A 16,379-nucleotide genomic window follows, 5' to 3' on the forward strand; every position below is an offset into this window, starting at 1 on the left:
CGTAGAAGCGTTCTCGCAATCTGACGCGATCACTGATACACGTATGTTTTTACTAATGTAAATGAACTTTAATCTCGATTAAACTTACTCTTCACTATTTTCTAATTTCTAGAACTAGAAAAAGATGAAAAATTAGTTAAGCCGAGATTAAAATTAAACAATATTGACAAAAAAACAGGCATGAAAGAAAAAAGAGCATGAGTGTATATTAACACACTCTTAAATTTTCTGGTTATTCCAGTGTTCCCTGTTCTCTAATCATGCTTTTCGCTTAATTTCGCTTCTGCAATTACGTGAAGCATAAGAGCGCGCGAATTCGCGCGAAGAATTCAAACGTAACGACGGCGCGCTGCGATGGCATTCAAAGTTCGCCGCGCGGCCGTCTGGCGGCGCCAGTGTCACGACGCGTCGCACAGCGCCGCGATGACGTTCGGTCGATAAACGGCGGGACACGGAAGGTTCTCTAGAGGCGCTCTCTCGAGACTCTCGGCCTCGACAGGTCTCGCGAGTATCGTCGTCGTCAAGCAGTCGTCAAATATCGTGTCATTCGTGTCCCATTGCTATCAGGCCGAGACTGGAGATTTGCAACACGGGACTTTAGGCAAGATTCTCTCTTTCTCTTCGCGCGTTTCGAGGAAATCGTGAGTGAGGCATATTATAATTTTACAACGAGCGGCGGAATCCGGAATCGCGGGCGCGCAGCGCGACTGATGTCGCGCGGGACGGCGCGGCGGTACTCCGACGACGACGGGTCACGTAATCAATCGTGATCGGTCGCGCGCGTCGTGAGTCGTCTACAACGAACGGGTGGCCGCCGCCCGCGGCACGGTTTTCGCGCGCCAGCAGTCCGTCGAAACATGCGTCCGTTGCGGGGCGACGGGAACCGAGCGACAACCGAGGAGGCTCCTTCGAGGAACTGTCAGGGGGACCGTCGCCACCACCATCGCCGCCGACGCCGCCACCACCACTGCCGTTACGCGTGAGTCAGTGCAGGATCGGACGGAGGCGACGCACGCAAAATGGCTTCGGGCGACAATGTGGACGTGATCGAGGTGGTCGAGACGAGCTTCCCCGTGCCGGCGCAGCCCACGGTGGATCACCTTAGACCGGAGCAATCCACCATCGAGGAGGACTGTGAGTGAATGTGACACCCGTACTCCGTTTAATCTCCCTTCTCCTCCTTGCCGCGTGCCTGGATCATCCATTGTGACCTAACCTATACCGCGATCCCGGACGCCGTGTCAGGCGTCGTTTCTCACTCGACGATGATTTCCTCGACTCTCGCGAATCACCGTGGCTGAAATCGCAACCTGATCGCGATGCTCGCGCCTCGCACGCGACCTTGCGCTACTCTCGCATTCGATCGAAGATCCGTTTAATGTTAACTGACCGTGTTTGACAGCTATGGGTGTCACCCGACCTACAAAGCGCGAACGTGAGAGTCCGTACCTGTCGTCCGAGACGTGGGGAATGTTTGTTTCAAAATACGCTTCGCGTGTCGACGACGTGGCTTCTTTCTGCAAGTTGCGAGGTAATCGATCGATGGATAAATTTGACGGTCTCCGAACCATTTCTTCCTCCTGTCGTCTTCACGATGCAATGGATACCTTCCCATTTGATGACATAATTGACACAAGTCAACGCAAGTATCATTCTGTCTTTATTACTCATGAAATGCCAAAAAAGATGGGATGATGTTGGTGTTAACTTGTGTTAGTAATATCGAATTTGATCATTTATATTACAATTAAATTAGTGCATACTAAAAGCTGTTGTATATGAAATTAGCAAAGCTAAATGTAAAGCATAATGCATATTTTAAATAATTAAATACCTAATAATGATACTAGGCCTGTTTTTTATCCAACGAAAAAATAGCCATCAATTAGACATCATATCGAGGTTTAATTGATGTCGAAATCACTGATATTACATATTCAATATTGACTCAACATCAATTCGATGATTCATTTTATTGCTAGACAGCTGAATTTCTTGGTTCATCTTTTCTCTTTTTCATTGGGAAAATAAAGAGAAAAAGTGAACTATGTCTGAGAAATTTAGAAAAAACACTTATTGTCACGTTATTTAACAAAATATATATATTATTTCATTGACAATGAAATCAAAGTTGATTAAATTATGCCACTGTATTTGGATACTTTATATAAAATAGCCTTACAATAATACAATAATGTGTATTAATCCATTATATATAGTGTAAGTGATCGAATTTATCATAAATAAAAAGCATCCAATCTCGTAGCGGAATATCCATATTCATTTCGCTTGCATCATAATTCAGTAAAAATTCGTTTCGATTGCGAATAAAAGCTTGCGTGTCAAGCTGAGATTTCTCCTATTTTTCATCGTAATTTCACAGCTAATAGCTGTCAATCGTGACATCGACTAACATGGAATGGCTTTCAGGAAATTTTAAATCTCTGTATGCTCTACTGAAAAAAATCCAACGTTACGAAGATGAACGACACAGCCGAGAAACTTGTTCCAGCATGATCGTCTGCCGTGTTTGTAGAGGTGATTAGTTTTTAACACACTGTTAACTTGTACTGTTGCGTTAAAAACTAATCTCCTCTACACACACGCGCGCACGCACGACGCACGCACGCATGGTGATAGTGCGTATATATATATATATAGTGAAGGGCGCATTTAAGGAGAATAACATCTTCAATTTACTGCCCGAGACTTGTGTATCCTTACATAAAAACATCGCACATTCCACGCATGACACACTTTCTTTCCACGCGGCACATATTACGTAATTACACGAGATATGTAGCATTGAAAACTGCACAGCGAAGCTCGATTTGTAAAAATAACAAATACAATGAATGATCTTTGTTCTTAATTCGCATTCGGTAAATTCTATTCTATTGGGATGTCCGAAAATTGGAAACACTTAATTGAACGGATAATGCCATTGAGATCTTTTCTCGAGGAGCCAGGTTTCGTCTCTCACCATTTCATTAAAGGGGATACACTAATTAACATTTTATTACGCAAGAATTTCCATATGTTCGTGGAATTTAATACAAGAATAAAGAAGAAAGAAATTAGGGACATATACGAGTTTCAATGTCATCGATCGAACGTTATTTAGCGAATACGTTCGGGTTTCATCCTCGCTGTTGCCATTGCTGATCCAATCAAGTATGCGAATTCCATGCTTGATTTTCACTCCGTGTTTGATTTACCAAATGATCCGCCTGATACATTGCGATTCGTTCGCCAGCACTGTTAAATTCATAATGTCAAATTCTACCCAATTTGAGTTATAATTAAATATACTCAATTATACTTTATTCATTTAAAAAAATTTTTATTTTAGGTCGTCATTATGCTCTTATTTAATATGTCATTAATTTAATTGAAACAACGGAGTTAAATATTTTAATTGAAGAATTTAGTTTATTATTTACTAAGTGCACACATTGATATGGATGTTGTTTATTTTGAAACTAAACAGTCCAGTAAATAAGCTGCCTTGTTATTTTAATGCTAAAGACGTCATTTAAACGTCAAAACGACGATAAAGCGTTCACTTTGCTGAAAATTCGATCATAGAAATGAATTAATTTACATTTTAACACATATAAGTAAAAAAATAACAAAATGTTAACTCAAAGAATTAGATTATCAGATTTCTCTTCTGATCTTTATCGAATGAATTCGATATATCGACACTCGCACTATACTGATAACTGAGTTAGTTCATATCAAAGGCTGCTTTATATAAAGTACATTGGTAATATAATTGTAACAATGAAACATATTCTATACCAAATAACGCGACAATATCATTATTGAATATTTAATCGTTAAAAATATTTATATGCTTTTACATTTAACTTTGTTAATCTCATGTAGAGCAGCTTTTAGGATGCATACTAATCTAGTAATGGAAATGACTGGAATTCGTTATGACAGTGAAGATGACAGCACACGTGGTTTAATGGGGCATCGAGCCAATGACGCTGCGAAACGGCACGTGGAAACCCGTGCTCCAGAATTCGCGTGGAGTTTGCCACACGGTCGCGATAATCCCACTATTATCGGATTCGCGCCATCCGAAAAATAGATATTTTCCCTGTCGTATAGGAAAACATCGCCTACAAAAGTAGAACGCGCATTGGAAAGTGATACTGCATGCCCGAACTGTTTCTCTTCTTCGAAAGATAACAACTTCCCCTTTATCAAGCGAAAAATTCTTCCTTTGCTTAGAAAATCCTTCGGTACTATATTTATTGACACGAATCGTACTTTTACAAGCAAATAAGAATTTTTGTTAAACTTCGAACTATTTTTTATTTCATTCTTATATCTTTCGAAAATGGAAGAAGTTATATATTCTCTCAATCCTATTCTCTCAATGCGTTTTATTCTTGAAGTTTAAGTTTCGTAAAATGTCGTATTATATAGTCAGTGACTTTAGTTCCTTCTTCCTTTTAGACTCTAGACATTTCAAATGAGATCTCTTTGTTCATCTCACATATTCTTTCTCTTAAACATTGTATGTGAAATACTCGAAATATATTATTTCTTGAGTTTTCGATAGGAATTGTGTTAAATTTTAGATTATTTTTTCATCCCATCTTTGGCAGATGAAATTGTATTCTCATTATATTTTATTCTTGAACAAGTTTAAAATGAAATTGCGATATGAAATATCATATTATGTGTTTAGTGACTTTAATTTTTTCTCACTTCTGAAGACATCTCAGCTGAGATTCTTTATTTTCTTTATTTTCTCTCTTACTACATGATACCACATAATAATCGAAATTATTTTCTGAGTTTTTGATTACATTAGATACAAAAGAACAAGAGAATATTATCTCGTTGAAAAATGTCTCTATTATCTCAAGGATGAAAACCTTAAGCGTTTACATAACACAATTCATTCTAGCTGCTTCGAAAGAAAATAGTTTCACACGTTTTTTCACGATGTATGAAACGCGACGTTCACAAACGTAGATTCTTTTGTGCAAATATCGCGTATCATGCATAGCTTTGAGAAATTCACCGATGGTGAATTTTTGGCGTCGCTTTTTTACGGTTTTTGTTGTTGAAAAAAAAATTAGTTTCAGCCGAACCAAGACCACTGCACGCGTTTGAATCACGAGCTCACAACGGGAGACGAGGGTTAAAAATAGAAGGCTAAGTAAGGACATCTTGGTATACCCTTATTCTACAGGCTGTGTCATCCCTAGGGCCTTTTTCACTCGATATCGCAAACCGCTATTTCCTCGCACGTACACGTGCCGCTTTTTCTACAATATCAAACTGGATATTGTACGCAGTAATTAGTTAATTCAAAATTCACTTGAAACGATAAACAATTTTTCATTAGTTATCAATAAATCTATCGATGATTCACAGACTTGTTCTGGCAACTTTTCATCTCTAAAAGCGATTATTTTAATATTTTATTTCAAGAAGTCATTATTTCAAATAGATATATGAGATGCCATCTTTTTATTATAATAAAAAAGAAACATTAATACGTTCACTTTACATTTATTTATGATTATTATTATTTATGAAAATTAATAACTTGTAAATATGAGACATTTTGTAATGATATATAATTACATAATTTATACAGTGTTGCTTCTTCAATAAAATACAGGAAAGCAGAGATGCAGTAAATTTTAACAATTAATTAATCGCGTTTAATAATAAGTGTGCAATAGAAATATAATGGAATATCAGAAAGCTGTAAATAGTTTTCAGTAATACATATACGTATTGTATTATGAAAGAAGCAATCTCGCTTCAGTGAATCGATCGTGTAAAAATATCGTTGAAATCGTACATTGTTTCTACTATCTAATATTCATTTTTTTGAATTACATTTAAAAAAATGTTGATTTCGCGTCTCTCATAGAGTCTCTCGTAGACTCAAATTTTTTTTTTATTCGTATCAATGTTACTTGTATTATATTTATATACGTACATTTTTATGAAAAATTATTTTTGAAAAATCTTTTTAACAAAAAGTGTTAGATTTCCTTATTTATTATCCCAGAATGTTTATATAAAATAATGTCTAGTTCTTATTTAATTTAACAGAATTTGTGCATGTAAAATTTTAATTTTATTAGTTTTATTAAAATCATTTTATAGTTTTATTAAAATCTATTATATGACAAATTAAATTATTTATCATTATTTTATTAATAAAAAGAGCATTTAATTCTACGAAATTTCATATATTATATGCTTATTTTTATTACATCGCGTTATCTAACTTGAGCGCTGTTTGTTATCAAAATACATAGGTAGATACATTACTTCATACGACGTGACTAAAATGCTTTTGTTTGTTTTACAGATAAATCGACCGGAGAGAAAATAACATCATTTGATGTAAGTAATCATATCGATTTTTCTTTAACTAAATAAATGCTACTTTTAAAATATTCTCCCAAAAAATGCATGTGTTTCAGTTCAATGACAAAATCGATTTTATTTGAATATTTTATTAGACTCCAATGACTCCAATAATGTTTAAATAATTATTAGCAATTAATGTAATGATATAAATGAAAATACACGCATACATATATCTTCGTGCGCATATGTCAACTCAAAAGTCAATTCGTAAATAATAATTTCATTGTTGATTTAACAAAAAAAAATTCAAATGAAAGAACTACGTTCATTCACTGCGAGTTTCAAACAAAATCCTTTGTATTCTGTTATGTCTTTCTTAATTTTATACTCCCTTATCTTCCTTCGTTTTCTAATAAATAATTAATATTTTTTATATAGATTTTTTATATAGATTGTCAACAATTTTTATTTTTCAAATAATTTTAAAGAGGAAGCATCTACGAAAAAACCTTGATTCGTAATGTGCTGCATTTCATCATCTTTTAATTATTTTCCATTAACACTCGCTCCTTTTGCACGGATTCACATCCATATTACATTTATTACTAATCGCGATCACTTAAATGTATGCTTTTCATTGATTTTTATTCTATAAATATATTCAATGCACGATCGTGCATTATTACAATACTTTCCAAATAAAGTTCATGCCGAGCGCGTAAGATAAAATGGGAATAAAGATAATAATCTAGAACAAGTAAATTGTCTGATATCTTTTGAATTAATTCGAAATAGATCAACATCGACCATAACATAAGATTTCTTTAATCTTCTATTTACAACCAGTCGCGCCAGATATATCCTAAGTTTACTCGCGAAATCATTTCTATTTTTATACGACGTACAGATCTGCCCGTCATGGATAATTTACACTCGAGCGTCCGCAGGATCGATTCTTGCACGCTTGCAAAAGAGTCAAATTGTGCAAAATGGGTTCTCAAATTTGCGATTTGATCTTGTTATTACGACTCGCGAGACACGCTTAAAAATACAGATAAGAGAAATGTATTATAAATCACTGTTGCACATGAACGATTATCGCGGATATCATGCTTCGATAATCACATATTTTTGCAAAATGTATAACTAATCACAGCGATATCTATCACAACGAAGCAATATCTATGAATTCCTTTTTCTTCTTAGTTCTTATAATCATTCATGTGAATCGCGCGTAACCGGAGACATCTTCGGTATTTCCTCCGTATGGTGCTAAATACTACACTCTGCTACAACAGATAGTTTGTGATATGTGTATATACTGAGATCTTGCGTAATGCGAGTTAGCCGGAACACATAACTTGTTACATATAAATTCTCGCTGTGCGCATTTCAGATTGCATTGAATTATTATTTAAAGTGAAACTATTTTCCTTGAGTATATATTCGGTGTTAACAAGCATGTGTTATGTACTATCAATTATCTTTGCAGAGCTCAGTAGTACAACATGGTACGACAGGTGGCAAGACCCTCGTGGGGGTATCAAGAAACAAATCGGAACGAGAGAGGAAGATTGGGCATCGAAGAGTTGGAGTGGGAGGTGAAATCACATATAAGAAGGTATGAAGGGAAGAATACCAGTGTAGCACTCTTAATAGATAGTTTCTTCAAATTTTGCGCTTTGTAATCAAAGTTAAAGAGTATTATTAAGTATTATTAAGTGAAAGAGAAAGACTTAATAAGCTTATACTATATTATGTTTAGCAGTATGAGTGGTAAGATCTTTTGATGTTAATAAAAGAGATAAGCTACTTTTCTTATTCAGTTATCAATGAGAGTGATGATCAGCTACACATGTATTTACTGATTTAATCACCTGATATAAGCTTATTGCAGGAGAGATTAGACTTTCTCTACTTAATAGCATGGGACATTACTATCTTTTTCTTTATTAATATTGTAGGCATGATATAAAATTAAAATCAATAATATTTGTAATTTTATATCTTCATGATTAGTTAAAAAAATATTTTTTTTATTTATTTTATACAGATTCAAACAACACAAATTATGGGATCTATTCAATTGGGTATACAGCATGCTGTTGGCGGTCTTGCAAGTAAACCGGAACGTGATTTATTAATGCAAGACTTTATGACTGTGGAAACAACGAACTTTCCTAGTGAAGGGTCAAATCATACTCCAGCCCATCATTTCTCGGAGTTTAAATTTAAGAACTATGCACCTATTGCATTTCGTTATTTTAGAGATCTCTTTGGCATTCAGCCGGATGATTTTTTGGTAAACAAATCGCAGAAATTTTTTTTCTGTATAAATTAACATTAACATTATGTACTAATAATAAACCTTTTTAGATGTCAATGTGTAGTGCACCATTACGTGAGTTATCAAATCCTGGCGCCAGTGGAAGTATCTTTTATCTAACGGATGATGATGAATTTATCATAAAGACTGTTCAACACAAAGAAGGAGAGTTTTTGCAAACTCTACTTCCAGGATATTACATGGTATGTTCTAGAAGTAGATAATTACACAATATAATACTTTTTTTAACACATAAGCTTTTTTTATAACAACAATATTATTTCCTACAGAATCTAAATCAGAATCCAAGAACATTATTGCCAAAGTTTTTTGGATTGTACTGCTATCGATGTAATAGTAAAAATGTTAGATTAATTGCTATGAATAATCTTTTACCTTCATCTGTAAAATTGCATCAAAAATATGATTTAAAAGGGTCTACATACAAAAGAAAGGTAATATTTTATATGAATATGTATAAGTATTATATTTCAATGTATATAATTTTATTTATATTAAAAATTCTAGGCATCGAAAACAGAACGTTCGAAGTCTTCACCAACATATAAAGACCTAGATTTTATAGAACATCATCCAGAGGGTATCTTTTTAGAAGCCGACACATATGGTGCATTAGTAAAAACTATTCAACGGGATTGTCGTGTATTAGAAAGTTTCAAAATTATGGATTATTCTTTACTTGTTGGAATCCATAATCTTGACCAGGCTGCAAAAGAAAAAGCTGTAAATATCACATGACATTTTTCATATCACGTAAATGTCAGTATATATTTGTCTTTACACACATATACATAATATAGCATATATATATACATATTATAGCAAGAACAAAGATTATCGGCAAGTGCCGATGAAGAAATTGATGAAATGGGTGGCGAAAGTGACGGATTCATTCAATCTGAGAGAGAAAAACAGAAAGAGGATAGAATAGGCGCTGCTGCTTTAAATCGATCACGTAGTATAAATCGTCAAAGATTGGTTGCTCATAGTACAGCAATGGAAAGTATTCAGGCTGAGAGTGAACCAATAGATGAAGAGGATGATGTACCGTGAGCACGATATGTTTAACTCTTACATGGATGTGTTAATATGTTTTTAATTATAATAAATTTCATTTTTAATGTTCCTAACAGTTCAGGTGGCATTCCTGCCAGAAACGCGCGTGGTGAACGTCTTTTATTGTTCCTTGGAATTATTGACATTTTGCAAAGCTACAGGTTGAAAAAGAAACTGGAACATACGTGGAAATCGATGATACATGATGGGGTAAGTGATATATATATATATATATATATATAGCACACATGCGCGCGCGTAAATTTATAGATTTCCTTTTAATTATCATACTCTCTTTGACTTCCTTTTATTGGTCTCAACGTCCTATTGTTAATATAGAAGAAATGTTCTTATTTTCCAAGGACACTGTATCAGTGCACCGACCAGGATTTTATGCACAACGCTTTCAGGATTTCATGGCCAAGACAGTATTTAAGAAAATACCATCACGTAAGTACCATCCGAATCAACCTGTCCTAACAAGTTTGACTACAAGATTACACTCAGCAAAACTCGCTAATTTATGAGTATTTTCATGCTTACTTACCTATCAGTAGTCATTGTTTTCTGGTTGATCACATTAATTCGGTACATTAGACAAGAGATAATTGACTTCCTACAAAGGTAGAAAATAAGTTTTAGCTGTAATTAGTAACTAGTCATTGTAAGATATTTAAATTGAAAGTCAAAATCTTTTTTGTTTATAATAACAATATCGATATTGTGATTCAACCATATACAATGCTATCGAATTGTATTTTTTATTGAGGCATTTGAGATATATTTTAAACATTTAACGAGACGAAAAATGAGAGTAGGACAAAAGTATATTATAAATGAAGCTCAAAACTGGTACTTACAATATATATATATATATAGTGATATAATTAGTAAGATACTTATATTGTTACTTAAAAAGCATATACCAATCCTCATAGACAGCAGTAAGCCGTAAGCTAGGAACATATATTTTTTTTCTTGTTACAATTTGCTACAAAACTCGTTTACTTTATTTGTATAGTTACATGTTCTTTTATCTAGCGTGTAACAAACTTATTAACGAATTGGAACATTTAGGACACCCAACAAAATATATATTAGCTTCTACAAACATATTACTCATACTACTATTATCAGGATTGACACAAGCGATGCCAGTTTTAATAAATACTCTAGTTATTTATATTTTAAGAATGTTGAAAGCGCAAGTCGGCGACTCAATTTTGTCCTAACAGATTTTATCACAGATTTAGCCGTCCAGAAAAATGTTCTAACGATTATAATAGCGTTATAAGATATTTGAGTGACTGCAGAGAATGCGACAAATACTGTGCGGATATCCGAAAATTATCTAGACGTGGTGCTTGCATCAATATCATGATTCTATTCAAATTTTATTCATCTATCAGTGCCTTGCGTAAGTTAATGAAATATCATGCATAATTAAAATTATTTCTTGTTAAATAAGAATAATACGCTTTTTATCTCAACGAATGCGATATCAATAGAATTCAATCCGATCCAAAACAGAACTTTTCGGATACCTGCATTCGTTTCAAATCAATGCTGTGAATAAGAATATTTTGGGTTTATGAGTGTCAATTGATCATTTTTGGGTTTTGTTTTGGTGTAACTAATTGCTAACACAATACACGTTTGTATATTTTATTATATAATTTTTCTATTATTTATGATAATTTTTATTTTTAAGTTCAACCGTATTGTGCATTTCATATTTTCTTTCGATACACAATTTTTTTTTATATATTTGTTTAAAAAAAGAAATAGTGAATTACCAATCACTGGTGTCCACAGATATAGCTGAGTATTTTTTATATATCGATATTATTAATCTTGACTTCCATTAGTATTCTTGTACATTAAATTTTATTCCGAGCCATGTTTGAAAAAAACAATTATCTTAAAGCAAAATTTTTATAAAATGTTATATAGAAGAATCAAATATTTTTTGCTTATTAATAACTTTTTCTTGATATAGTCTATAATATAGCTGAAGATATGTATGCATCTGTTAGTGTACAGATTATCACAATTACGATTTCTATCATTTAGATTTTTCAATCGATCAATAAATATCATGTGCCAAAATTTTATATGAAATTTCTTTAATGTGTCAAGGATAAATAAATCTTAATGAAAAAAGTTTCTATTTTATCGATGCGCCAAAGCAATCATTGATATTTTCAGTTCATCAGAGCTTGTTAGTACAAAAAGATATAGTAGAACGCATGAAATACATCCGAGCATTCAAGTAGCATATTTAATACAGCTTCAAAAAGAAAAAAAATGCATGCCATAATTTTCTCGACACAAAGGATCTTTATAGAAATGCTAGTTTTGTGCGGTCTATGTATCTGTAGAAAAATCTCTGCGATATATAAATAATGTTGAACGTATATATTTTTGGCAATAGTAGCAAATGTAGGACCGCGTGGGTGTACGAGATTAATTACAAAAAGAGTGCGAGAGTGTGAGAGCGAGAATAATCGGTAGAAGTAGAATTTTTTTTGTAAAAATATTCAGCTATTGACTGAACGTGGGCACCATTGTACATATTTATATATTTTACAATAAACATTTTCGCTGTTTACAACTTCATTTCATTTATGAGCCCACCCGTACACTTATAACTTACTGTACTATTACTTTTACTACTACTACTATTACTACCACTACTACTTTAACTATTATTACTACTACTGTTACTGTACTGTTACTATTACTACTAATGCTATTACTGTTACTATCATTACTTTTGCTACATTAGTACTATTACCATCATTATTGACGTCGTTCCTTATTATGACATACATTCCCTAGTAATCGTTCATATTAAGTTTTTTTGCACCATCAGCGGGTTACACTTTGTATATTGTCTTAATATTGTATCGTGCAATGTGTTTGTTGTGTTACGTACGTTTGCGTTTTGTTGATCACCTACCACTTATACTTTATCATATGATTAAACAAATTACAATTGACAGCCCAAACATCTTAGGGAAAGTCATATAATTAGTGTAATATATTTTTTAAATTATCATACGTTAAAACATCATTTAAACAGCAGAAACTTGAGTCGCATAAATCTTCGAATGCAACAAGATTCAATTAGTCTTGGATAATAACTTGTGCAACGGTATCTACGATATTAATTTTTCCTATCCGAGTACACAAAAGAAATATAAGGTCACTTTGTATTTCAACTTTCAACATATTTGGAAATTAAGTGTACCCTGATTTTTCTTTAATGTTTCTATTTATTCTCGGCAGTCCCTATGATTTTATCATTCGTTCAATGATTCGGTACATAATCATATTATAAGCGGTATTAGCTAAATGTTAATGTTTCTCTCTGTGTCCCGTGCACTTCTTTTCGTGTCAACTCCCAATGACCTCATCTGACCTGCTACCGATCGAAACTCGAAAATTGAATACCAAAAGTGGACCTGCCTGAGATTAAGGGGAATCACCGCAAATTCCGTAACCTCGTCACCAGCTATATAGGTAACTCTGTCTATGTGTGTGTCCATCTGTCCATTTGTGTACGAATGTTTGTTTTCACAAGATCCTCTGCCTGGATATGTATTTCTTCTTATGAATGATTTGTTTTTTATGTTCTATTCATTATGATTTTACAATATGTGGATTTATTTCACCTCTTATGTACACACAATTTGCATTAAGCAGATAAAATCTATCACAACTTTTGTCACAATTTTTTAGAAGAATTTGAATAATTGTTTTAAAATAATTGCAAATATAATTTACAAAGTTAATATTATATTTCTCTGCATGTGATATATTCAAAGATAAGAAGGTATTCATTATATTAGAATGTTACATGTTTATTTTTATATTTTTTTACCTGATGAATTAAAATTGAAAGGAATACAACAGATTAGAATAGATTAGATAACCGATTTAGAAAAGTCAATTACACACACACATATCTGAGAAGTTTGTTTTTATAATATGAATATTTGTTTTACACACTACAATTTTAAACGCAACTTTTTATATTTGTTACTAACACATGATTTTTTAAACTTGAATATTTCTACTGAAAGTATTTGTTAAGCAAACTAAGTGAAATTAGCAACAGAATTATGCAAATAAATCTTTTGAACATCTTTGTGAGTATGTTTCTTATTTATGATTTTCGCTTGTGCTTATGAGAATTGTATGCCTGATACATGTATTTTTTTATCACTCTTCGCACATATATCCGTTCTCTGTTTTTCTGACATACATTTTGCAACACACAGCTCAAGAATTTTATTATAAATCTAGGTCATTCTTCTCTCAATATATCCAAGAATAACATCTATATATATAAATATATACTTGTTATAGATGATGAACTCTTCACCCTTTCCCTACACTATATTTTTCTATCATCTCAAAAAAAAAAAGATGAATTCCTTAAAGAGATTTCGGTAATTGCGTTTTATTCAGTGTGTTCCACTTAATTTCTCTATCTATAAAACTCTAAAATCCTAAATTTTCCTTATCACATTCGGTATCGTGCAGCAATTAGTTTAGCCTAGACATACCCTATAATCACAGCACGGACCGATAAATTAATGGATAAAAACGTCTGCGCAATTTACAATGAAATCTAGTTGTTACGTTTGCATAAAATGTACATCTACAGATTCCAGCACAATTTTCTCATGTACGTATATTCTTTTTCTGTGTAATTAATTAGGCATGGAGTAAAACGTAGCACATACAGGTGACAATTGCTAATCGTACAAAAAGTTTTCGCTTAAAAACAAGCGAGGCCATGTTTAAATGTTGTCCGCTTGACTATATTCTCATTTATTCACAATATATGTTATTTTATGCCTGCGATTAGTAAAATATAAGTATTTTTATACAATAAGAACATATATACTATAGTTTAGAATGTGTTAATAAATAATAGAATAGTATAGTCATAGACTGAAAAAAGAATTAAATTTTATACAGGCTTAGCAAATGCAGTTCTGTAGTAAGATTTGTCATTCAAACAGAAAAGTTAAATATTTAAATTATGAACGAAAGAACTATCGCGATATGTATAAAAATTTATCTATTTTTTTTATTAGAATTAATAAATAGATAAATTGACCATGTAATATAAAAGCACTTATTTAAAATAAATAAGATAAATTACGTGTAGATAGATTGCGATTTTAGCTGTGTATTTTTATATCTTTTTGTAATTTTCTTTAGAATTCATAGTAATATTGCAATACTGCAAAGTAGAAATTATTTTATATAATTATTGTAAAAATTGAATAACCCGATTTATGATATTCTACTAACAATTAAGTTTATGATATTTTTAAACTAAAACAAATTAACGAGACAAAGTCAATAAAATGTTCTTCGATCCTTGCTGATGTCAGTTTTTGTAGCGTTTTGAGCCCTTTTGATAGGCGTACTTAACACGTATTTTTATAGTGGTTTTTAAAAATGAATTTGTTTAGTTCGCACAGCTTACGTAAGAAATTATAGCATCGCATACTTTATGTTGCAGCTTTGAAACATTCCCCATCGAAGAGAAAAAGTATAAGCAGACCATTGAGGCCGCTAGAAGGTGACTTTGATTCAACCGGTAAGTTAAATGCGTTTCTTTCAAACTCAAATAATTTTTTTCCGATTTTCTATCATTCAAAAGTTCTCTACGCTTGTTCATGATATCACGCGAGAAATTGATCGGTTTTCGGAACGTCATCAGTAACAGACCGTAAATAATAATTATTTCGCGTTTTTTAGTAACTGGATATATATTCTTTAATATTCATCTTCAGCGTGTCTAAAATAATAAATTGTAATGAGAGAATTGATTAAAGTAACGTCCGATTTCAAGTAAAATATATTAGCATCGCGACTGAGAGGTTTGGACGTGAATTCCGAAAATCGTGCCGAAAATTTCGACAGAACGTTTTCACGGTTCTACCATTAGCTTTGCGCTGGATTTCACTGTAGCCAGGCACAGCGATCAGTGCAATAAACTTAGTTGCGGCATTCCCAAGTTACCCGCTTCTAAAACATTCACGACAATATCGATATGCGAAGACATCGAGAGTTCTAGGTGAAGTTCCGTCCGATCCTATCCGATCTTCCTGTCCTTTGCTCCACGTTGGTTTCCTATGGATACTTCTCTACACACATGAAAAGCGTATGTACATTTATTATAATCTCTAATTGTTTAGTAGAATTTTAATTCGCACTACAAAGGCGCACCTTGTAAAGAAATCAACATTCTCAATCTCACGTTTTTCTTTTACTGATGAATCAAAAGTTTAGAGAATTTTATCAACAGAAATGTAAGTCTGTACATATCCATATCTCGCACGGGCTCAAGTCATCGTCAGCGACGAACAAACGGTAAAATCGGTGTAAATACTAAATGCAAAATTATATTGTATATAACGGAGAGAGAAAGCAGAGAATTGCTGCATTTTATATCTTCTTAAATTTATATTTTACCTGGCAAAAAGTTCCACTGACACATACCTTTGCACCTCGCGCGATCCTTCTCACTTCATCTCTCCTTGTATTCCCACAATCAATTCGTTTACCATCCTATATATATATATATATA

The 16,379-nt window shown here is 32.9% G+C and overlaps 1 protein-coding gene across 7 annotated transcripts in view; it reads left to right on the forward strand.

Annotated features, from left to right (window-relative positions):
* The first annotated feature begins 477 nt into the window (after positions 1 to 477).
* The window catches only part of LOC108688819 (phosphatidylinositol 4-phosphate 5-kinase type-1 alpha-like), a 32,589-nt gene continuing 16,687 nt past the window's right edge, over positions 478 to 16,379 (forward strand). For 5 of the 7 annotated variants that reach the window (XM_018195279.1, XM_018195274.1, XM_018195276.1 and 2 more), the window contains exons 1-12: positions 478 to 1,134; positions 6,359 to 6,393; positions 7,853 to 7,981; positions 8,414 to 8,662; positions 8,737 to 8,889; positions 8,977 to 9,141; positions 9,215 to 9,430; positions 9,530 to 9,756; positions 9,841 to 9,973; positions 10,126 to 10,213; positions 13,226 to 13,288; positions 15,309 to 15,386. In XM_018195279.1, coding sequence (XP_018050768.1) covers positions 1,020 to 1,134; positions 6,359 to 6,393; positions 7,853 to 7,981; positions 8,414 to 8,662; positions 8,737 to 8,889; positions 8,977 to 9,141; positions 9,215 to 9,430; positions 9,530 to 9,756; positions 9,841 to 9,973; positions 10,126 to 10,213; positions 13,226 to 13,288; positions 15,309 to 15,386 — 1,651 coding nt within the window. In that variant the 5' untranslated portion in view covers positions 478 to 1,019. The remainder of the gene's footprint in view (positions 1,135 to 6,358; positions 6,394 to 7,852; positions 7,982 to 8,413; positions 8,663 to 8,736; positions 8,890 to 8,976; positions 9,142 to 9,214; positions 9,431 to 9,529; positions 9,757 to 9,840; positions 9,974 to 10,125; positions 10,214 to 13,225; positions 13,289 to 15,308; positions 15,387 to 16,379) is intronic. The other 2 variants (XM_018195277.1, XM_018195281.1) reach the window with 1 other exon arrangement.

Source organism: Atta colombica, unplaced genomic scaffold (genome assembly GCF_001594045.1).
Source record: "Atta colombica isolate Treedump-2 unplaced genomic scaffold, Acol1.0 scaffold239, whole genome shotgun sequence".
In the NCBI taxonomy this organism is placed as follows: Eukaryota; Metazoa; Arthropoda; class Insecta; order Hymenoptera; family Formicidae; genus Atta; species Atta colombica.